The following is a 23,373-nucleotide window of genomic DNA, read 5'->3' as shown; positions in this document are numbered from 1 at the left end:
GCAATAGCTAAAGTTCCTTGACAGCTCTGGAGATGAGATAAAGAGGTTCTCTGAAGTATCGCGTCTAGGGTGATATTTCATCCTGCAGCATGGAAGATAACCTGTTACCTTGTGTGAATGTCACCCCTCCTCCGGCTTGTAAGAATATAATCCTTTCTCCATGTTAAGAATAGAGCTCTTTTTTTTTTTTTTTTTTTTAAACTATTGTGAGAAAACTGTGGATTTTGTGCTTGTTGTAAAATGCTGTATCCATCCCATGCTGGTCTTCTATAGCTGAACTCAACTGTATTAAACCCGAAGTCAACCACACTCTTCTCTCTTAATAGCATTTAGTAGTATTTTGATTTCAGTATCTTTTCCTGTTTACTGAAGAACCTCATGTTGTGTGAAAGTGCATAACCTCAATACTTTCAACTAGATGTTTATCTTTTTGTTCTTGCCTTTGATAAGAAGGGTTAGTACTTAATAAATTAGTGATCTGTGGCTTAATATGAATAAATCTTTCTTCAGAAACATGGTTGCCTATATTTGATACAAGTCTTCAACCTTATCAGGTGCATCAAAGATCTGTTGGGCTGTCTTATAACCCATCGTGGTGATACTGGGGGGGGGAATCCCTTTAGCAATAATACAGTAGTAATTCAAGAGGTATAGAAAGCTGTACTACAGTTTGATGTTCATTTTTGAAGTCTTTGCAAGAGCCACTTTTTCCATCATAGACATATTCCAGTCACAGTGATAAAGAGGTGGTTGAAAGCACACGCTTTTAGCTGCTGCTGTTCTTTGAATCTGGAATGACAGAGTCATATTCAGTTTAAGGTAATAAAACAAAGTACATTAGGACTGAAATAGAAAGTGGCTTCCTTTTCTTGAAGGTGCTCACTAGTCCCCAAGGGGAATTTATGAAAGTCCTAAGAATTTTCTTGTCAGTGACTTACTGCACAAAGTTGTACTTCTGCTTTCCTATTTTCATCTCCACTTTTTACCTTCATCTTGTAAGTCTTACTGTTGAGACCTATTTAGGAAAAGAAATGGCATCTGAGGTCCTTAGTTATGGTATAGATTAGACTTGTCCCGCAAGAATGTCTGCTTATGCCCTTATTGTGAGGAGAATATTTTGTATGCGCTGCACCAGTCTGAATAGGTTTGTCACTTAAACTTGCTCTCTTGGGGAGAGGGGGAGAATTAATTGTTATAGATGTGTAATGAAGTTCCAAGAGACATCTGTTAACTACGCTATTTTGAATTTTGCTGTGTAGGTACAGCATTATTTTTAACTTGCCTGTGTCTTCCCTAGCCTCCCCTTTTGGTCCCTTTTCTGGTATACATTTTAATGCTTATTACTGTGCTAGCATTAATTTTGTACCTCACTGATTTCTGTGGCCATTTTTTTCCTTATATATAAAAAGCTCCATCTAAGTTGCAAAACTTTTAATTTACCATGACTTTGAAACATTTTTGACAAAAAGCAGAATTCATCTTTATTTTCATGTGCAGCACTGCCTTGGGCACGCTTGCTCTACTGGTATGATGTTACATTAAGTTGGTAGCAGATTAGTTTTGTGCTGGTGGTGTGCTCTGGCTGAAGTCATCTCTGCAAGCACCTGAGATCTTCCAAGCAAAAGGACATGAAGATTATTAGAAATTGGAGCAGGCAAAGCTTGTTTTTTTAAGTATTTACACTAAAGCGTGAATTCCCCATTTAGTTACTTTTGCATAGCTCAGTGGTGTAGCTGCTGCCTTAAACAACAGTATGGGTTTTTTGGAGTTCATAAACAGCTTGCAGAAACGTTGATCCTCTGGGCCTAGGGTCTCTGGAAATAACCTCACCATTCTTTATCCTTGGATTAAAACCATGTGCTGAATAAACCTAGCTTTTAACAATCAGCACATAATTTCCTCAACCCCACGCCTTTTCAGGTCCAGGTCCATGACTAGGCTACCCCAGATCACCTTCTCCAGTATGGTGTGGTGCCCCAGTGTACAATATGCTGGTGACATTTCACCCCACCTTGATCTGCTGGAGCCAACCTACATGAATAAGGTAAGTCCATTTATTTTTCAATGTTGCTTAGTTCTGTAAAGTTTTTATTGTATACCCTATGTATAATTTTTAATCAAGGGCAAAAAACTTTACAAAACCATGTGCTATTGAAAAAGGACTTGTCCTTAAACTATAGGCAGCTCGGAGATAGATGCAGTGTCACCAGCATATTTAGACATCTATTCCCAAGCAAATACAGACAGTTGTTACAGGTGTTGGTGACTTGGACTCTGTGTGTATATTCTAACAAGAACATTTTTAGGTATTTGGGGAACTCATGGTAGGTTCCATATTAGATTTGGAGGCCACCTTTTCTATTTTCTAGTTGGTAATTGTATTTTTTTGCCTCAGAAATTTACATAAGGAGCAAGTTTGTCTATGCCGTATCTGCAGGCTGTGAATTTTCTCTTGGCTAGTGCTTGTCTTTCACATACAGTGTGTTTCACACAACTGAATTTCTTCTACGTGACACGGTTTATGTTTTGGTGACATACAGGAGAGCAGCAGTGTTCATGTATTTTTGGATATACTTGCAAGATTTTATTTTCAAAGGTCAGCAGTAAGAAGCACAGACCTGTAGTGTCATCTGCCCAAAACTGAGACTTCTAACACTTGGAACATAACATCTTGAATCTGTCAAACTTTTCCAAAGTAGGGATTGCAAAGGAGAAGCATTAGCATGAGTTTGTAACATCATTTTGTCGTGTTGAGATTTTTAATCTTATGTTTAAACTCTTGAATCTACTCATCTCAAGTCTTCAAAGTAAAACTTCCTTCAAGCCTTGGAAGTTGTTTTACCAGGTTATCCCCTTCCATTTCTTTGCTGGCCCTTCTCAAGGCATGGAACTACCTTATCAGAATCCAAAGGGATCCTTTATTCCTTTTCTCGTGGTGCAGTCTTCTGTTGCGACTCCCACAAGTAGAACTTGTGAGCTTTAAAGGAGTTAATATTTATTTTAGGACTTCAGAATGTATTTCATGGGACTGTTGAGCTTTGAAAGAATTACTCTGTTATTTTTAATTTCCATTTTTCTTCTTACATCTGCATTATCCTCTGGTGTTTTTCATTTCAGAATTTTGCAAGCTTCTGAATGTGTGTGTAGAGCATTTAGGGTTACAAAAGCTCCATCCTTGTAGAGTGCTCCTTGACAGTTGTTACTGCAATACAGATGCAATCCAACATCCATCTAAGTGTCTCCCTATTTCTTAGTCAGATGGGAAGTAAATTGCCCCAGAAGTGGAAGAAATGAAAATTCATCAGGCATTTAAAGCGGAATGGTTAACCTGCAGCTCCAAAAATTTGCTCCAGATGTTAATAATATCTGTCTTTTCATGGAGATGTAATGCAAATGCTTTCTCTTCAACTGTATGGTGTTTTTTTTTTAAATATTCTGAATTCCTTACATGTACTGTGGCCTGGATATAAGTGTGTGTTATCTTTTTAAATGTAGAAGTGGTAAATCTAAAAAATTCAGTTAAGTATGGTACATTTTCTTTAGTGCAGTAGAAGACTGTGGGGAACTTAATTTGCTTGAAGCTTTTTCATATATGAAGTGAAGTATTCTTTTTGAGTAAAACCAGAAAAGCATTAATGTATAACGTTGACACTTGTTAACTAGATGGTATTATGCCCGTCAATAAATACTATTAAATTTATTTTTCTTTGTAGCATTTCATCTAGATAGAAGAAATTCACCACCAAACAGCTTGACACCATGTCTAAAGATTCGCAATATGTTTGATCCAGTTATGTAAGTAATACCAGTTATCTATCTGTATTTCTCTATTGTTTTGGAAGGGTCCATTTCTTTCCTCTGAGAGGGGTTTGTAAGAAGTGAGTAAACATGAATAGCTTAAAAGAAACAAATGGGTTGTACAAAAAATCTTCCTATTAACATCTATGAGAAGACTTAAATAATCTTACTGTCTTGTCTTCTGTCCTTCATTGCTTGGCTTTGTGTCTTTGGGTCAATTCTTGAAGAGTGTGGCATTTAGTCAAACTACTTGGAGCAAGGACTGATCTTTCTCCATTAATTAAGTGTTCAATTATATCAGCTGACAGGGGAGACTCATGTGGCCTAACAACAGACTGTAAGTTTCTGAAGGATTGTTAAGTATTCTGGAGTATTTAGACTCTTACAGAGCTTGCACAGTTTGCATTTAAAAGGTTGAATTTAAATAATTTATTACTTTATGGCAGTATGACTCCCTAGTTTTGAAGAAAATGGATTTTTGTAGTGGGAAAGTTTTAAATTAGTGCAGAGTACTGGCTTCTAACGCTCAGATGTAATTCTAAAGTATGTACTGTGTATGAATAAACAATGAGCCTTGTTTCATATGCCAAGAGTTAAGGAAGAATAATTAATTTTTTCACTCTTTTAAGGCTTCATCCACTATCCTGTTATATCCCCATTGGCTGTAGACTAGATCATGTTAGGAGTTGGGGACTAACACATGGGTTATGCCAGCTAATCCTTGCTAATCTTTGAAACCTGGTTTGTCCAGTGCAAAGAGATACAGGGACTTCAGTAACTCCTCTGAAGTAATTTATTCCCTGATGTGATTATATAAGGGAAAAATGAAAATGCTATACTGTCTTAGAGAGTAAAAGTGAGATGCTAATTGGGACTGAAGAATATGAGAAGTTGAGTGGAAAATAAAAGCTGTTGATTAGAACAGGGCATAACAGGAAGTAGGAGGGGACACCAGGGCATGGACACAAGCGATTGCAAAGTTTGGATGTATTTCTTCAGCCATGTTTCACTTCTGTTTCTAGCCACACTTAATTACTTTAGTTCCTTGCCTTATTAATTGGAAAGTGTTAGCCAATTTAGCCGAGGACAGTGTTACCCCTAGCATAGGGAAGTACTCTAAAGGTTTTCTCAATGGCTTTAAGACTTAATGACCGTTGTGGGCAGAGCCCCCAGCTGTGGCTTCTTTCATAACTTTCTGGCTGCAGTAGGGTGAGCAAGACTGAAATTATAGACATTGTTCTTGAGGCAAATTGATCCTTCTGTAGGAGGATGAAATAAAAGAGATTTGCTGAGAATTTTGGGTGAGGTCAACATCCTTATTGTCCTTACTACAAAGGAGACTTCATGAGCTATATTGGTTAGCCTGAGTAGTACTGAAATAAATCCATTCCTGAAGCTTCACTGTAATATTTATTGGTATGCCGTATTGGTTACTTTCTTGTTTCAAAATGTTAGCTGTTCAAAATGTCTGCTGTTAATGGAGCTAGTAACTGACATGTTCTTTTTGTCAGAACAATCTCCCTTTATAGGCTATATCTTTGCTGTAAACTTCAGTGTTTTTCAGTACTGACCCAGTCTATACCCAGCAAGTGCATTAAAAAAAAATAAAAATTTATAGACTAGGAGTTGTTCCCTTTTGACACTTCTTTAGTGTCTACGTCTAGTCAGCTATTTTGAACTGTGCACCTTCTAATACGTTCACTTGTTGTAGACCTTTTCTTTTGGATGTTGAACTACCTCCGTTACTGGACTGCTGAATTATAGTTGCAGTGGGATACTTCATCCAATTCCATATTGCATGCCCCAGCCCATTCCTCTTCCGTGAGCTGTCTTGCAGAGACTGCTGCTTAATGAAGTACTTTTATCACACCCTTGGAGTAATCTTAACAAAAATCCCAAACAAACAAACAAACAAACCCCAAACCCTCAGTGCAAGACAAACTACTTTATTCAACTGCTTGTGTCAAAAGAGAAAGGAGGTTTATGTTCTTGTCCCAGACCTGAGAGATGAACGCCTTCACTGACCACCTGAAACACAGAATGTACCCGTGTATGTGATTAGGTTGGCAAATACTGTTTTGACATTTGCCATGGGTGCAAAGTATGTTTAACAAAATTAGCTTTTAGCTGCTCTTTAAGTCAGGCTATTGTATACTAACAATAAATGACTAAGTACTTTTCAACAATATGCTCATAGCTGGTAAAAGCAGCCATCCGTAACAGAGGTCTTTTCTCTTGACCTGAGAATCATCTGGGGAATATACCACTTAATTTGTATTTATCAATGCTAACAGAGTAAATAATCATCTTTCTACTGCTAAAAGTCAGAAGACTTACCTGGATATTGTGAACTCTCAGACCACAGCAGCAGACTTAAACTTGGCTGTATGTGCTAGGCATTTACTATGCCAGACACAAACCTGTTTTTTTAAAAATATCAGTCTAAGCATCATTTGGATAAGCCTGTTTTAGAGTTTCTGTATCTACCACTAAGTAAAAAGAATGGTTCATAAAGTATGGGTAGCATTCCCGTGAGACTCATTGACGGCTAATGGAACATACATGTACAGGATCATGGAAGGGCAAGTCATTTTCCTTGGGAGCGTATTTCATTATGGGAAATCCAAGTTAGTTGATAACTCATGATGTTTCACGTCCCAGGTCCGCAAAACACAAAAAGACTAGACTGAGAATGCACTCCTGCTTGATTTGCAAACAGGAAATGAGCACTTGGGAGTAATGCAGTGAGTTCAGTATTTGGGAAGAATGCACAGCAGAAGGGATGGTTGCCTACTCTTAACAATATGATCCCTTCTTATGGTTGCTGGCTTTCTGCTGATGACAGCATGCTTCTCAAGAAAATCTGGACTTGAGTCCTGGACTAGAAGGGAATGCACCGAAGCCGGGATTTCATAGAATCATAGAATAGTTTGGGTTGGAGGGGACCTTTAATGGTCCTGGCTTTTGCAACTTGGAGTTACTTTATTTCCCTAACATCCTGAGCACAGCATATTATTTAGAAAATACTGTTGTTTACACTGTTAGAGAAGGGGAAAGAGACTTGTATATTCCCTTCATTTTGAGCTATCTAGTGAAAAGAAAACACTTTTTTTCTTCCAACCTGAGTAGGGTGCATCTCTTAATTTTTGCAGGGTTTCAAATTGTAGGTGTTTTCCACTGGAAAGTCTCTCTCCCAATAGGACCTTCATTTGGATCTTCTCTGTACCCTTGTGTCCCTCTCCCACTTCTGTTTGCTTGTTTATATATGATCTGCCTGTGTAATGGGCATCAACTGGAATGTCTGATCCTCTAACCAATTTAGGTCAAATGACAGAAACAAATCTGACATTCCATGTTGCCAGAGGCCCTCAAGTGTTGTGTTGGTGTCCTGCTCGACAGATTTAAGTAACGTCCCTGACCAATTAACTTCCCTATGTACATTCCATCCCCTGCCACATTTTTTTTTCATGAATAAGGAGGAAGGTAGATCAGATATTTCAAGAATTTTGGCCTTATGTAGAGAAAACGCTTTAAAACCACCCAAAGCTCTTGATAGCATTATTGAAAGAGCAAGTTCATTGTTTTTTGTGTAAAGACTATTCAGGCAGGCTTAAAGGTGTATTAAGGCCATTGAAATTCTTTTCCCCTCTGCTTAGATTTATTTTAGTAGGACCAGACAGTTCCTGCAGTACCTTCACAAAAATATCCCACAGACTTCTGTCTTCTCTAATGATGTACCTAAAAATTGATTAGTCTTGACAATAAAATATTTTTGTGAAAAGCCCCCCAAATTGGAATCTGATTTTAATAACTTCTATTTCTGGATCTAGATTGGCATGTTTGATCAGTACCCTATGGGACAAATGCAATTTGGTGCTTTGTTTGGGATGGTGAATAGCTATTTCAGTGATGAACAGTGTCTAAATAGCTAAAAAGCTCCTTCAGCCTGCTGAAGCCTGACACGTCATGTTGCTTTTGTGGCTGCTGGTAGAGGCGATACAGTTAAGGGGCAGAGAGGCCTTCTTTACGCTGTTGTCTTCCCCTGCTCCTCTTCCACAGCAGTAGGAGCAGCCTAGGAGCGGCCTTCTCCTTGGAACAACGGCCAGCCCATCCAAGCAGGTGTGGGAAGATGAGTTTATGACTGCTTGCAGTTTCAGACAGGAAGGTGATGGCAGGCTGCTGGAAGGGGAGGACACCCCCCCCCCCCAAATACAGATTATTCCTTTTGATTCTTAGGGTTGAATTTTCTAAAGTGGACCGTAGGACCCAATTAACTGAATATTTCATAGCTAAAGTACTGAATCTGTCCCAAAGGCATTTAACAGAAAATGATGTTGGGTTACAGAGAAACCAAACTCAGTGGGGAAGGATGAGATTGTTGTGAATCTTTAAAAAAAAAATGATGTGCTTAATTAAATCTTTCATTATTTGCATAGGGAAATAGGTGATCACTGGCATCTAGCAATTCAAGAAGCAATCTTGGAGAAATGCAGTGATAATGATGGAATTGTTCATATTGCTGTTGACAAAAATTCACGTGAGGTGAGTGTGTTTCCAGTAACATCTAAATGCTTTGTTTATCCTCATCTGTTGGACTTAAAACAAACAAACAAAACAACCCCCTCTCTTTCTTAATGCAGGGTTGTGTATATGTCAAGTGTCTCTCTCCAGAGTATGCTGGAAAGGCTTTCAAGGCATTACATGGCTCTTGGTTTGACGGTAAGGAATGGGGGTTTATAACAAAACATGGGTAGAAATGACAGAAGATGGGTGCAGCTGGAGTTCTTTTAGGTGGTGAAATGTTTTGTATCTAAAGTATTGAGCTGTAATAAACTGGATCTTTTTGGTAGTCATCACCTGGTAAACTAATTTCAGTGTAATGATGTGTGTATGTGTGTGTATTGCGTCCTGAAGCAAAATGTAATAATACTGAACTAGAAGGTTTCTCTTTTCCTATTTCTTTGCCTCATAGGAAAGCTGGTAACGGTAAAATACCTGCGACTAGATCGGTATCATCATCGTTTTCCCCAGGCTCTTACTTGTAACACTCCACTGAAGCCATCAAACAAACACATGAACTCTATGTCCCACCTGCGTCTTCGGACAGGCACAACTAATTCTCAGGGAAGTTCCTGAGAAGACTTCCTACAACTGCTAGGACTGTTACTTGCAACAGGAATGTTCCTGTTTGGCTGCCGTCTTCCTTTTTTAGTGCTTTTTGTATGTAATACTTTAATGAATTAAATAAAAGTTTGAACGTTCCAGAAATCTTGTTTCCAAAGGGACTTAGCAATGAGGCAGTAATACTGAGCTGACAAAAAAGAAGAAAAAAAATTGCTTCAGGAAGTTTTCCGGGGCTATAGTAAACCAATGCATTTAAGTTTTGCATGAGGAATACCGAATTCATTATACATTTGCAGATGTGGTGACTGTATTTTTGCACCAAGAAGTGTTTTTGATAATACAAAAGCATGGAGAAAAGACGACTTCCTGTATTTCCATAGTTTCCTGTGAAATAATCTTGTGGGTATTTTGTAACAACCAACCTACAGTTCCTGATGGTGAATAAGTTAAAAAAAAAAATTCTTTTTCAGTCAATATTAGTTTTTTTTGTTGCTGTATAAGAATCTTTTTCTGCAGCTAGGGTATGGGGAAAGTTAATCTGGCATTAGTGGTTGCGTGTAAGTGTGAGGGGAATCGAACCGAATGCGGATGTACTAGGTTTTGTATATAAATGTAAATGCTGGTGGTGGCAAAAATGGTTGTGTTCTGTGAGGATGTCTGCATTGAAGCAGTGAATAAGCTTCCTATTTTATTCAAAACCTAATGTTTTATATGGTTTTGGCTGTACCATGACAAGAGGCCAAATACCTTAAAGTGTTAGATACAGGTTAAATATCTTTTATAGGTTTTATATTAAAATACCGGACTATGATTTTGTGTGAAAGGTCTGATACCAATTGTAATGAATTCAAATTTGTGAGCAATAAAGAAGCAATTGGCAGATACTGGAAAAATGTTTTGTGAAAAGCAGTATTTATTATTACAATTGCCAGGGCTGTGACAAAATACCATTGGGTTAAGTGACTTTCCCAATACATTATAACTTGTTTTAATGAACCAGTTACCTGTTAAAATTTTAAAAGGTACATACTTCCTTGCAACAATTTTGGCTGATGTGAACTAGAAGTACAGCTGACAGTAAATCCTGCGATTCCAAGCTTGTAAATTTACGAACATTTACCTAGAAGTACAAAATTGTTGCTTGAGAAGCTTAGTTGCAAATCTAAGATTATTGGCTTTACTAATCCCCACTCCTACAACAATTTTATCTAATTATCCAGCTGAATATCCTGTAGGAGGTGAGACTGGAAGCACACCAGTCCCACAAATTTTACTGAAACTCACTTTACTTTGTAGATATGATGGATTTGCAGCATGAACTTGCACAAATAATGCACGTTTTTCTTATGGTGAAGTAAACATGATGCACACTATTCTGCAACAGAAAATCCTATTGTGCCTTACCTTTGTGCTTTTGTGGGCACCATGTTTATTATTGGAGAGTTTGTTAACCGAAAAATTTTAAATCCTCAGTTTTATGTCTCAGATGCTAATGAATGAGTATATATAATATATAATCAGCCATGCAGAATTCTACTTACCAAGGACAAGTACATATTTTTGATGGGTAAGTAGATTGTGCCAGGTCTGGTAGATTTTGATGAGTTTTACTATATACATATATGTATATGTATAATATACATGTATATGTATTATATATATGTATATAAACTAATTTTGTTGTATTTGATGTGCATCATAGTGATTTGTTAACCTGACCTTAGTGACCCTATCTTGTGACCTGTTGCAAGAGTGAATGTAAAAATAGTTGTGGCATTTTAAAAGGTCGCCTTGATGCAAATGCATCTATCTTGCTTCTAAAATATATTTCTTGTAAACACTGTACATTTTATTATTGTAATATGTACTATTATGCAGCTTATTTTACCTTAAACTGTTAAGTTGACCAATATCCCTTCCTGCAAGACAGATGGGAATGTGTATAATACCTGAACATTTGAGAAAAATCAGATGTTTGTTGTAATTTGTCACCCTGTCCTGTAAAAAACAAACAAAAAAACCAAACCAAACTCGAATTAAAGGTTTATTAGGGGTTTTTATATGCGTCTCACCTTCTAGATATTTGGATGTCTCTTCCAGTTGAATACTTTTTTCATCTGGGGGGTGAGGGGGGAGATTAATTTTAATGCCTGTTAGCATTTGAAGCTGAACAGGTGCTACTGTGAGCTGAAGTACGCACCTGAGCTTCACTTAAATCTCTGTCAGCTTGAAATTTGTCTGGATTTCGTACGTGGGGAGTGCAGAGGCATTACCTTGACTCCCAAGTCCAGGGGAAGCCACGGCCTCTGACCTGTTAAATGACAGATGTGAAGAGTCTTAGCCTTGTTTCAGCTTATTTCTTGCATTTTGAGATAGGGATTTTGTTAGACCAACAGAAAACATAGGCTTTTTTCCCTGTTATTATGTTTATACTATGCTGTTTTAAAATTTGTTTTAGTCATGATTTGTATTGAAGGGTTGTGGGGTAGAGGACCAAAGAAGGGTGTGCAAGTCCGTTATTTACACGTGTTTGCCCAGCTCACTTTTAGCTCATCCCTGTGGAAGGGGAGCGGGAGGAGGGAGAATTTCGCTGTAATTCTGTGTCGTGTGTTTCCCCCCCCCCTCCCTTTTTTTTTTCCTCCTTTGAAGGTGGGCATTAAGAGCGGTCTTAGTTCCGCTGCCTGTGATAAAGTCCATCGGTCGCTCGGCTTCTGGCCGCAAGCGGGAGCCGTGGGCCGGAGCCAGGCCGGTCCCCCGGCGCCGCGCAGGTAGGCCAGGGCCGCGGCGGGGCTCTGCGCCCCGCTCCCCCCGCCCCCGTCCCGACAGCGAGAAGGTGATTTTTAGAAAGGCGCAAGGCTGCTCGGCGGGCCTCTGCCGAGCGCACCCGTGGCGTTAAGGGGCAGCGAGCTGCGGGCCTGCTGCGGCGGCGGGGCGGGACGGGACGGGAGGCCGGCCCTCCCCCGCGGCTGCCGGGGCGCAGGCCGCCCCCCTGCAGCGGCCGCCTCCCGGCTGTCCCCGGCCGCGCCGGGCGGGTGTCTCCCCGGCTCTATGTTCATATTTGGCGTTGGCCGCCGGTGCCCAGGAATTTCCCGTCATGCTCCCCGGGCGGCGGGCCCGTCACTGCCATCCCGGGGGGCGGGGGGCCGGGGCCGCTCGCTCCCTCGGGCCTCTCCTCATGCGCGCTGCGCCGCCGCCGCTCGTCTCCGCGCTCTGCCTGGCGCTGGCGGCCGCCGCAGGAGCCGCAGGTAGGAGCCGCGCCGCCGCGGCGGGCAGCCGGCCCTCCGCCTCCCCGTCGGCCCCCCGCCGCCGCGCCGCGGGGAGGGCGGGCCGGGGGCTGCGGCGGGGGCGAGGGGAGGAGCGGCCCCGGCGGCGCGGGGGGGCCGGGCCGCACCTGCCGGGGCTGCGGCGGGCGAGGAGCGGGCCGCCGCTGAGGGGGGGACCCCCGGGCCGGGCCGGCGGCGGAGAGCGGGGGGCTGGGGTCGGGGCTGGGGTCGACCCTCGCTTCACGGAGCGAGCCCCTGGCGGGGTTTGCCCTCCCTCTGGCGTCCCGGTGGCCGCCGCAGCGCCGGAACCCCCGGCCCCGGCGCGCAGACCCCCGGCCCCGGGCGCCCCTTGCTGCAGCCGCCGCTTCTGACTCAGAAACGAGGTAAATAGTTTCTGGGATGCACAGCAAAAGTGTTGGCTTGGGGAAGCAGCGCCTGACCGAGCGCGTAATTAGTTCATTTCTGCTGCGGTCGCCTGCCCGGTGAATTGTGCTTCGTTGGTCAAAAAAGGAGCTTAAACCTCACATACGCTTTCAGAATTCGGTCGTATTTTTCAAAGGGAGCTCAGCGTGCTCGCTCGCTGGGTTTGTTTTGCGTTGCGTTACTGACAAATATAGTTGATGCAAAGAACAGAGTGTAATTTATTTCTTACTGTCCCCTTTCCAAGTTAATGTAGCTGTACTTGGTGCATCTTGATATTTCTGGAAATAGAATTGAGACTCAATTAAGCTTCCTGTAATATTTGACAGGTTTGCTATAAATGCTGGCTTTTCTGCTTGAGCTGAAATTCCAGTCATCGTCCCCTTAGACTGTCTGAAGGCGCAGTGATCTTAAATAGGGATAACCGTGTATTAAAAATACCAAATCTAACGATGGATATCTACAGATAAGGCTAGATGCCTACTGTTATCTAGCGATAAACGTCAGATCTCTGTACAGAGTTCTGACCTTAAACACAGCTTTTGGGAAAGTATAGACCCTTATATATCTCATGCTTTTAGTTCTTTCTCTTTTAAGCTTCCCGTTGTTACTATTAAAATGGGTCTGAAACCGTGCTCTCTTGAAAGACGGATGTCAAGGTGAGATATCTGCAATAGGCAGATACTTTACCTTACCAATACGGCTTGTTTATGGCAAGCGGTCTGTATATGGAAGAGCCAGCTCCACTCCCACTATGGCACAGCGCCATTCATCTGAATCCAGCGTTTAATGCTTAGAATTTGTCCTGTTTATGTTCTTGCCCTCGCCGGATTGACACAAGTGCTTGCCGTCTCATTTGCTGACGATTCCCAACTTTTTATGCGCTGCTGCATGCCTTTGCAGTTCGTCACGATTCCTTGTCTGCCAAATTTGGTTGGTAACAGTGCCCTTTAAGTCTGATTCTGGAAGTAGTTTCCATGTGGCTTGTCATCTTAATCAGACGTTTGCTCATAGTTTCTAAAAGAATAGCCTGCCTTGCTGTAGACATGGCTTATTTTAGAACAGTATTTCTTAATTGTCTTTTAAAATTTATGTAGGGAATTAAATATGGTGAATAGCTTAACCAGAGTTACTAAATAATCCTAGAATTCTGAGATGAAAGAAGATATTTTTTTTTGAATAAAGTTCTGCATTGATTTCTCAAAACCACTAAAGTTACTGGAGTTAAGCCATATATAGTTCAGTCCAGAATGTGGTTGCTTGGTCCTTTTCCTGTCTGACGTTCCTTGGATCTTTATAATACACATTTGAAAAGATCTTTTAGGAGGAAAAAAGAATTCTATTTTTCCCTCAAAAGCACAATCTTTAAAAATAGTGCCTTTGTACATGGGGTAATGTTTCTATATTCAGTAGCAAAGCCATATAAAGCAATTGATCCTGGACAAAAATAAAATCTTTTGACTGAATGACCTTGCTTATTTTTCCAAGTGGTGGTGGTTATATGCTCTCACAGGGATTTGGTTAATACAGATTTTTATGTTTGTGCATACCATAAGAATTTCTTAGAGCTGTTCAATAAGGGAAACTTGCATATGAGGAAGATGTTTGGTCCTTTGCCCTGATATTTATGAAGGTATGGGAGGATCTTGTTTACCTACTCATGTTCTGTCAGCTTTGTAAGATGATACTTGTTTCTGTATCATTGGAGGTCCAGCCTATTTATTACATTAGAAATGCTAGAAAATGAGATTTCGCTTTTAGGTGGATTGTTAAAGGTTCCTTTCTTATTTATTTTAAAAGATGGGGGAGCAGGAGGGAGAAGGGGGAGAGAAGAGATCGCTCTGTTAAGGATTTAATCTTCTCAGCCAGAAGGTTAAGAAGTCTGCCTGTCTGCATCTGACTGGCATCGCTACAAGCCAGCGATGCAGTAAAGCCATCCAATTTTGAGATAGCTCTGTTGAGCTGCATAATTCAAGTAAGTGTGTCCTCATTACTGAGCAACTTTTAAGCTAAACGCAACATTGTGTTAGTTATAGGTAGGGAATATGACCCTCTTTTCCCCTTTCTATTCTTTTTCTCTTTCCATTAAAAGCTGCAGTTTTGGCAGCACCAAGGCTATGAACTTAAGCTGTGGAGGCTTTAGCTGATGGGAAAGTGGGATAAACTATCAGCCTAATTATAGCTTGGTCTAGCCCTGATTTGTTTAAGGGTTCCTTTAGCCAAAAGACCTGCAGAAAAATGGACCCTCAAATTCCTGGTGTATTTATGACAGTGTGTTGAGGAATTACTGTAGAATAAAGTCAAGTATGGATTTATCTTTCTCGGAGTAACTCTGAAGTTGGTATGCTTATTTTGGAACAGACTCCAAGGCTAGATGGAAATAGGGTGTTTCTTGCTCTGGAATAATCGTGTCCATACATGGAGTTATTTAGAGGCTATTTCTCTACACAAGCCAGAGGTCTCTAAAACATAACAACAAAAAAACCTGCCAGCTTTTGGGGTATTTTTATTCAGTGTCTTATAGCATAAGAAGTGGCTACAGGTTAACTTTCCCTTCCCTCACTCTTGTTGCTTCTGTAGGATTGTATTTTATTATCTTTTCGGATACTTCATTTGCCTCAGAAGGATCTTAGGTTCTCAGTAAACTATTAATATGTACTAGCTAAAAAAAAAAGGCACAAAACTAAAGATTTAAGTCCTCCTCCGTGGAAATTTGTGAATGTATAACCAACTAGCAGTGTTTTAAAAGCAATTTCCAACCAACCACTTAAGAAAAGGAAGGGAGCATGTATTGCATCATTAACCTCTACCAGAAGATGAAGAATGTCATTCTGGGTTTTAACGGGCATTTTTGTGTCCTTAATCTCTGAAGATGGTGATCCTTATGTTTAGTCTGAAAGCAGGGTAGAAGAATTCTTTGGGAACCCTATTTATGGTGAAGTAATTGGAAATTACAATTTATCTGCTTAGCTCCAGCCTTCTGGTTCTCATTTAGCAACCTCAATTCCAATAGCATTATCTGAAAACCACACAATCTAGCAACTGGTACTGGGAATAAAGAGGCTTTTCTCAGTAAGGACTTTAAGACCTGAGGAATTGAATGATACTAGCCCAAAACAGGCAAGAACAATGCTTAAACTTACAAGGTGCTAACATGATTTTGCTGTCTTCACAGACTTAAGTTATAGTTTAGCATTGTTTTGTAATATGATTAATCACGTAAGTACTTCGTTATTTAGGCTGAGTGGTGGAAATGATCTTTCCAGTAAGTTTTGCGTTTAAATGCGATTCAGCTTTTGAGTGTGGCACAGACAGACTCTAAGGATGGGAGTTCTGCCGCACTCCCCAGTTCGCTCTTTCTTTTCAGTAGCATCTCAATGTCGGGATTAATGATTTATTTGAAATGTGGGCTGCAGTTTAGCAAAATGTACATAGCGTGCTAATGCATTGTTTTGCTGAGAAGTATTACCACATCCAAGAATGGCATTTGGAAGTATTTCCCCAGGAGTCTCTTTAACTCTGTGTTCTTCCAAACAGGGACAATGCCTTTGCGTTTCACCTGATGGAAAACAAATCCCTACTACCAGGGAATAACAATAGTGCTGATGGAAAGTAGCTGCCAAATGCCACCGCTTTCACTCCGACCGCACAATGAAAATGGAAAAAAAAAAAAAAAAAATCAACACAAGGAGCCTTAGCAGCTTCCTGGGGAAGTGATCTGTGCCAGTCGTCGCCAAAAGAAAACAGCCCAGAAAGTGTTCGGTCTGGCTGAGGGATTGCCCTGTTCTTGTTCCTCCCTGTTTCCCCCTGTGTGGTTCTCGGGGAAATCCGCAGGCCAGGCTGCGCCTCCTGCGGCACGCACAGAGCGTGCAGGTGATTTTCACCACTTTGAGGACCTGCGCGGTGGGTTGGCTGGGGCGAGAGCCGCAGGGATGTCCCTTTCAGTGCATGCAGCAGGTGTGTGACAGCATAGTTGAGTCTGGCCTTGGGTTTCCTGCAGCTGGTTCAAGAGCAAGCGTTGGTTTGGTGTAAAGTTACTGTACTTGCTCAAATCGCTCAAAAATGGTTAACTTTGTACAAGCCGGCTTTGCCACCTGGGTCAGATTGTCACTATCCTGCTGCTGGGAGGAAGCTTGATATTAAACATAAAACCAATTCAGATCTCTCCTTATGTATCCTGATAACGAGCAGTCATGGCTAACTATCAGTTCAAGTCAAATTTGTACTAGTGAGTGATCCCGCAGTGCACTGATCCAGTGTTAATGATGCTGAAACCAAGGCTTGCAGATCAGATCGGTTAGGCTTCTGCTCCTTCACACCAACGGCGCTGTCAGTAGCCACAGCACGAGTTTGAGGGGAGTGAAGGGAGTAAGACAGGAACAGGCGCATAGGCTGCCAGCTTGGGGACAGGCAGAAAAGTTGAGGTGGATCAGCCAACTGTGTGAGGTTAAAGCCCTGAGATGCAAATTCAGAATCTCCACAAATGAAGTGATTTGAGTTTTCTATAGCTTTATCATCTCTCCTTTTGAATGGCTGCAGAAAAAGAAAATTAGCCGTGTTGGTCAAAGCCTTAGTATTTAACTGCTTGCTGTGGGAACTGTACTTTTAGACTGTATCCTCATTTTTTCCTATTTTTTTTCAGCATTAGAATCGGTGTTTCATTAGGCCTTTTGTATCTACAGTGGAAAAATACCCTGTGCTGACAGCATACCTTTTAACATCTCTCTTCATAAGAGAAACCAAATTGTCTGTGTACATACTTGTTCTGTGTGCTCTTGCTTTTACTTGAAAGCAAGGACACGTAAGGGACAAGATCTCCGCTGACTTGTGTAGCAAATCAGTGGCTCCCTTGGGAAGGGACCCGCCGGACGCTGCTGGTTTCTAATCTTCTACAGAACCTGGCATCCCTCATCCAAAATGACAAGGCAGCTTTGCTACTTGTCTCTGAACTTGAGAGAGGTGCTGGATTGCACCAAACTGTTTCAGCAGTTGTTGAACCATGCTGGGAAGGATTACAACAGATACTTTGCAAGACCCTAAGACTCTGCCCGTGAAATCCTTTAAAATGTGAAATACGGTAGCTGTCTGGGGGAAAACAAGCCTTTTTTGTTGCTCTGTTACATATGAATTACAGAGTAGTACATTTTTATCTAACGACAGTCAAATAATAACTATGGCAGTAATATAGACAGTGTAATAGCTGAGTGATGTAATGCTATTTAAGACAAGATGCAGGTTTTCAGAGCATTATCGCATCTCCACAATCACTCTTGTAGACTAAACAAACCAAGTTCTTAAAAATTTTTTGCAGGGATTTGGTTTTCTGAACCACTCTTTTTTTAATTTCTCCTCTGGCCTTTGCTCAAGTGCCTCTGTCCTACCCCCCAAACCAGCAGGGTGTTCCAGCTGATGCCTCACTGCTGCTGAGGAGAGCAGATTCCCCCCCCGCCCCTGCTATTATCTGTTATGCTTCTGTTTTTAATAAACTCCAGATTGTCATTTGCCTTTTTTTTTTTTAATAGTTTCAGACAGTTGGCTCAATTTATTATCACTGTAACCTTGACATCCTTTTCTGCAGTACTGCTGCTGGCCTGATATTCTTCCTTTTGGTTTTGTGCATGTGAGGATTTCTTTTAAAGTCCAAATGCGGTTCTTTGTACTTGGCTGTAAATAATTTCATTGTAATGATTTTTGACCATTTCTCCAATTTATTAAGACCATCTTGAGTTCCGCTCAGCTCTTTCGAGTACTTCAAACTCCTTGCAGGTTGGTGTCTCTGCAGTTTTGGTAAGACTACGTGCTGGGTTTTGACCCTTGTTTGTAGGAGAAGTGTTGAATGAGGCTGTTTTTTCAAGCAGCTCTGTGCCCATGTTACAGCACCTTGATCGAAAAGGAAGGTGCTTTTCCAGTTCGTTCTGTCAAAAAGTATTTTATATTTGAGGTCTGTTGGATTTACTGCTTTCCTCCTGCCTGTAGAACAGAAGGAAAGTACATTGGTTGATGGGGTTAGATTTTGGCAAGTCCATCTTGGCAGCTTATTGCTTTCTAATTTTTGCCTATTTATGGATTGTTTATTAATTTGTTTCAAAGCTTTCTGGGTGCTGAAGGTAGGCTTATGGCCATGTAGTTCACCAATCACTCTTTTCTCCCTTTTTAAAGATCGACATTGTCAGCTTACTCCTGAGCTTTTGGAAAGGCAAAAGCCTTTCAAAAATCCTCCAAGGTGCTTGCTCTTTTCTGAACGATTGCCCCAGCTTGTTTCCCAAACACTGTAGGATAAATTTCCTAACCTGTCAGAGGAAGAGCAACCTCAGACCAAGGGTGCGGACACACAAGATAGCTCCATCATCCGGGAATATAGTGATTCAACATTAGTGTGCCTTGTTTCTGATAGTCAGTCTCTCATTTATCCAGCTAAAGTACCTGACGTGAGTTCCTAAGAGTGAGAAGGAAAGCTTGATAGATTTTGATAAGGCTCTGTCTCAAAAAAAAAAAAAAAAAAAAAAAAAAAAAAAAGCAGCTTCATTGACAAGACAGTTCGTTACAGATCCCGGTGACTGTTGTGCTCCACTGACGATCTGCGTGCAAAGGAAGGTCTGTGCAACAGGTTTCAACAGTTTGAACTTGGTCACTGCAGCTACTTCAGGTGATTAACTGTTGTTTCTTAAAAAAAAAAATCCCTCAAATATACTGGCATGGAAGGTCATCTGGGCAGTCAGCCTATTTCCAACCTGATAAGCTGTTGTGTGTGTTGCTTTCTTTGTATTGGGTTACAAATAGTGAAATTTTCAGATGGGCTAAACTGATCATAGCTTATGGTTTATTGATTTTCTTACTTGTTTTGCCTAGCAACTACCTAAAATTTCCAAACATCTAGGTAAGTTCTATCTGTGAATATCTATTTAAGTACACATATAAATGTAAGAGAATGAGAATCTTTCTGCACCTACATGCCAATGCTATAAAAATAACATACCAAACAAATATATCAGAATTCTAACCAGTAATTATTGTTTCAAAAAACCTTAAGGTGGACATCGAGCTGGTACATCCTTTGTCATTTTATTTTGATAAGGGGTGCTGAAGGCCTGCACGCTTGGCACTGAGATGCACTGAAGTGAACCAGGGGAGGGGAACGGTCCTGTGCTGGGGACTGCGGGTGCCGTGGGGGCACGGCTGAGTCGCTGGGGGATTTCTGATGTGTTCGTGAGAGTGGTGTGAAATGTCAGGACCAAGAGGGGCTCCCGATGTTTTAATTGTAGGATTTCCTTTTTTGGAGCGCGAGTCCAAGTAGGACAGAAACCAACTGCGTTTTGGGGCAAGGCTTAATGAAGCTCCCGACAGCAGGCTTGGGCAGGAGGGGGCTGCCTGCGGGTGCCGCGCCGCTGCCTCTGCTGAAGGAAGTGGAACAGATGTCACTTTTAAGAACAGATTATGCAAAGAAAACGCCCAAATTTAGCTTTGAATATTGATCCAGATGGGAAGCTGAACTACAAAGTCTTGAGGCTCACAAAAGGCTGAGGGAGGAGGAGGACGAACTTGGCAGCTGCGTTGTCTCCCCCCGTGACCCTCCAAACGAGAGGGGCTGAGCCGAGCAGGGTGCCTACCCAGCTGCGCGGGCACCGTCAGGCCTGGCGTGTGCTGCTGGGGGGCTCACGGCCGAGGCCGCGTGAGCTGACCTTCCAATAACTCCAATATTAGCCCGGTCGTATGCTCACTCTAACACAGCAGGAGAAAGTATTTCTATTTTTTCCCAAAGGTAAGTACTTTTCGCTGTGCAGAAAAGTTTTGCATGGTTACTGTTGGCTGCAAGTCCAGCTGGCGGGTATCAGATGAGTATTTTTGTCTGTTGAATGCATTTAGGGCTGGGAAATGTAGAATGAAAAAAACGTAAGGTTTAATAAATATTTTCAGTCATTTAAAAGAGGTGGAAGAGACACCTTTGCATTCTGGACACGAGAGAGAGAATTAAAGAGAAGGGAAATGATCGAAACAGGTTTTAAAGTAATATATTTAGCTAGAATACTACTTCTGTTCATGAATTGAAAAATAGCTTTAGGATGCCTAGAGGTGCAGATGCTTGTGCTGCACATCCAGTGTAAATATATTTAGCTAATTAAAAAAAATAAAATGCTATGTTTATGCATTTTTAAACTGCACTGGAATGCAAATCAGAATTCAGCCCACACAGATTCCAAGTAACATTTTTCATTGAAAAAAAGTTTATCTTTAGACATTTTCTCTTGTAAGAAGAAAAAAGAGTCCTGAATAAATGTTTTTATCCCTGTAATTACCTAAATACAGGGAGATGTACATATAATCCTGGTTATTAAAATCGTGGCAGAAAATTTTGTGTAAAGCTATATATTTTTTGCTAATCAACATACTTAATGATAACTTAACCAAGTGAAGATTTGTTTTAAGAAAATGGTGTTACATAAATTTAAATAAAAGTATTTGTTAAATTAATACACCTTGGGCAGTGGTTTAAAATAAAATAATCTTTATATTTGAATCAAATGTATTGCTATTAGGATAGAAATAGTTTTCTTTGCCCTCTCACTTTTCAGTCATTGATGTTCATTATTAACTCATCTGATAATACTGTGAGTTCAAAGAATATTCAAAGTATAAAGATAAATACTCTTTCCTTATTTGCTCTAGTGTCTTCTCACTGCTATTCATAAAAATAAAAGTACATCTCTGATTAGGGAAGACTTACAAATTTCTGTTTTACTTGATGGAATTTTATTTTGGTATGGATTAGATGTTCTTTTTTTTTTTCAACTGTATAAAGATTCTTTGGTTTTAGGGTGGTTAATGTTGCTATTGCAGTGTATGAGCCTTTCTTTTTTGTTTTTGTGCAGTATCAGAATTTCTTCATGCTATCATTTTTTTTAAACTATTTTTGGATAAAAGGCTGAAGTTTTCTTGTATATTCATAAGGCTGCTCTACATACCATGGTGACCCAATCTGTGTGATCAAAGATACATTTTTAAAGAGTGCTTTTATTCTGTTGACATATGCATAGACTTCTGTGTGCTGAGGATGTTATTTGAAGGATGTTGCTTGAAGGAAAACTCATGAGACTGTGTAATATCTAATTTTATGAAAGGGAGATGGCTCCTCCCTGTGGCGGTGAGCGGTATTGGTTTTTAGAGAAAGCCACGTAGAAAATTTCCATGTAAGGGAGACTGCTGGGGAGACATTGGCAGCTATGTCTTTAATTCGAAATGCTTTTCTAGTAGCTGGGATGATAAAAAGAGAAACAACCAACCTGAATTGGTCTGAAATGCGGTTATGCTAGCTAACAGAGAGATCATAACTAAATTTTACAAACCCCATGCTTTACTTATAAGCTTTTTTGCGAAATATGAGACGACACAGGTCTGGTTCACAGTCAGATCTAAAAATTATATTTTCTCATGTAGTAAATTATAAAAGTACAGGGAGATAATTCAGCTTTCAAGTGGTTTGTGCTGAAGAATAGAATGCTGAATGAGATGATACAGGCTGATGTCTGGGTAGGATGTGCATCTGTGTCTCTTTTGCACTAAAAGTTTATTTTTCTAATAGGGTGTGTGGCATTTATAGGCACATGATGTGCATATACGTGTAGATTGATCTTAGCACCAACCACTTTTTCAACTGAAAGAGTTGTTTTAAATATCTTAAAAATCTGCTGGCCCTAGAGGTACTGATTATTTGTTGGTAATTTCCTATATACACTGTAATAACCCTATGTATTGAGGATGCTTTAGTTTGCTGCTGTGGCACGGAGCGTTGTTTCTTCGGGGTTTTTTATTCCCTGATACAGATTTTACTCTGAGAGCTTGTTAAATCAGAGGCCAAAACCATGGCTGAAATCACAGCTGCTTTTAGCTCTGATGTGTTCAGGGACCTTGTTTCCTTCAGTGGACTAGGAAGTGTCATTTCTACATTTCCTTACAGTGCCTCGTAAAACAGGGTCATCAAATTAAACTCATCTGCGATGTTTCAGAATTCAGCTTCTCCGCGCAGCAGAAGCGGCAGCTTCCTTCGCACCTCCCGCACCGCAGCCCGTCGGCGCTGCGCCGGACAGGAGCGCAGGATCAGCAAACCACTGCAGGGCTGGTTGTCACTCGTCTCATTTTAGGAATGAGTGAGACAATGCTCTTCCGAAAAGAGTGTGGTTTTTGATGTGTAAGGTTGGAAGTCCTGTTAAGTCACACCAATTTGCAGCTGGAGGCTTTATATTATGAGATATTTTACCTAAGAGAGACGGCTCGTATCACGTATCTGTTGTGTATCGTTACCCAGGCAAATAAGCTTTGTCAGCTGAGGAAGGAGTTCGCTGAGTTATGGAGCACTGTGTAACACAGTTTAAAAGAACTCCAATTCCAAATGGTGTATTTGTTTAATCTTCAAAATTAGTGTTTTGTTTTGTTTTGTTTTTTCTCTGAGAAGTTAAAACTATTATGAAGTTGTTTTGGAAAAGCAGAATAGAAATTCTCGTTGAACGGCTTCTGTTCACTGCCAAAGAAGAAAGTTGTGTTTCACGTTCTGGTAAATGATGCGTAGGATTTATCCTGAATTAAAAATAGGGAGAATAGAAAGCTTATTAGCGCTGCTGTGTTGGTAAGCTTGACAAGGCAAATATTGGTGGAGAGGGAAAGCATACCTACTCAAATTACACCTGATAGTAAAAATAAGTATGATACCTTCAGTGCTAGGGTACCTCTTGGATAGCTCCATCCACAGCAGTAACCCAGAAGTTTTGAAACTGTT

At 40.8% G+C, this 23,373-nt stretch overlaps 2 protein-coding genes across 4 annotated transcripts in view; both read left to right on the top strand.

Annotated features, from left to right (window-relative positions):
* The window catches only part of LEMD3 (LEM domain containing 3), a 52,100-nt gene extending 41,252 nt beyond the window's left edge, over positions 1 to 10,848 (top strand). The window contains exons 9-12 of one of the 3 annotated variants that reach the window (XM_082308299.1): positions 3,714 to 3,795; positions 8,235 to 8,340; positions 8,439 to 8,517; positions 8,771 to 10,848. In XM_082308299.1, the coding sequence (XP_082164425.1) occupies positions 3,714 to 3,795; positions 8,235 to 8,340; positions 8,439 to 8,517; positions 8,771 to 8,934 (431 nt within the window). In that variant the 3' untranslated portion in view covers positions 8,935 to 10,848. Of the gene's footprint in view, positions 1 to 1,920; positions 2,045 to 3,713; positions 3,796 to 8,234; positions 8,341 to 8,438; positions 8,518 to 8,770 lie in introns of those variants that run through there. The other 2 variants (XM_082308298.1, XR_014227837.1) reach the window with 2 other exon arrangements.
* Positions 10,849 to 11,970: 1,122 nt separating this feature from the next.
* Positions 11,971 to 23,373, top strand: part of MSRB3 (methionine sulfoxide reductase B3) — a gene marked incomplete at its 5' end in the record, with an annotated part of 86,647 nt that continues 75,244 nt past the window's right edge. The window contains 2 exon segments of the mRNA XM_082310610.1: positions 11,971 to 12,064; positions 12,067 to 12,167. Coding sequence (XP_082166736.1) covers positions 11,971 to 12,064; positions 12,067 to 12,167 — 195 coding nt within the window.

The sequence above is a fragment of the Platalea leucorodia genome, assembly GCF_965183815.1.
Source record: "Platalea leucorodia genome assembly, chromosome: 4".
In the NCBI taxonomy this organism is placed as follows: domain Eukaryota; kingdom Metazoa; phylum Chordata; class Aves; order Pelecaniformes; family Threskiornithidae; genus Platalea; species Platalea leucorodia.
Note: the sequence above shows the minus strand (reverse complement) of the source record. Positions and strands in the feature narration are given on the sequence as shown.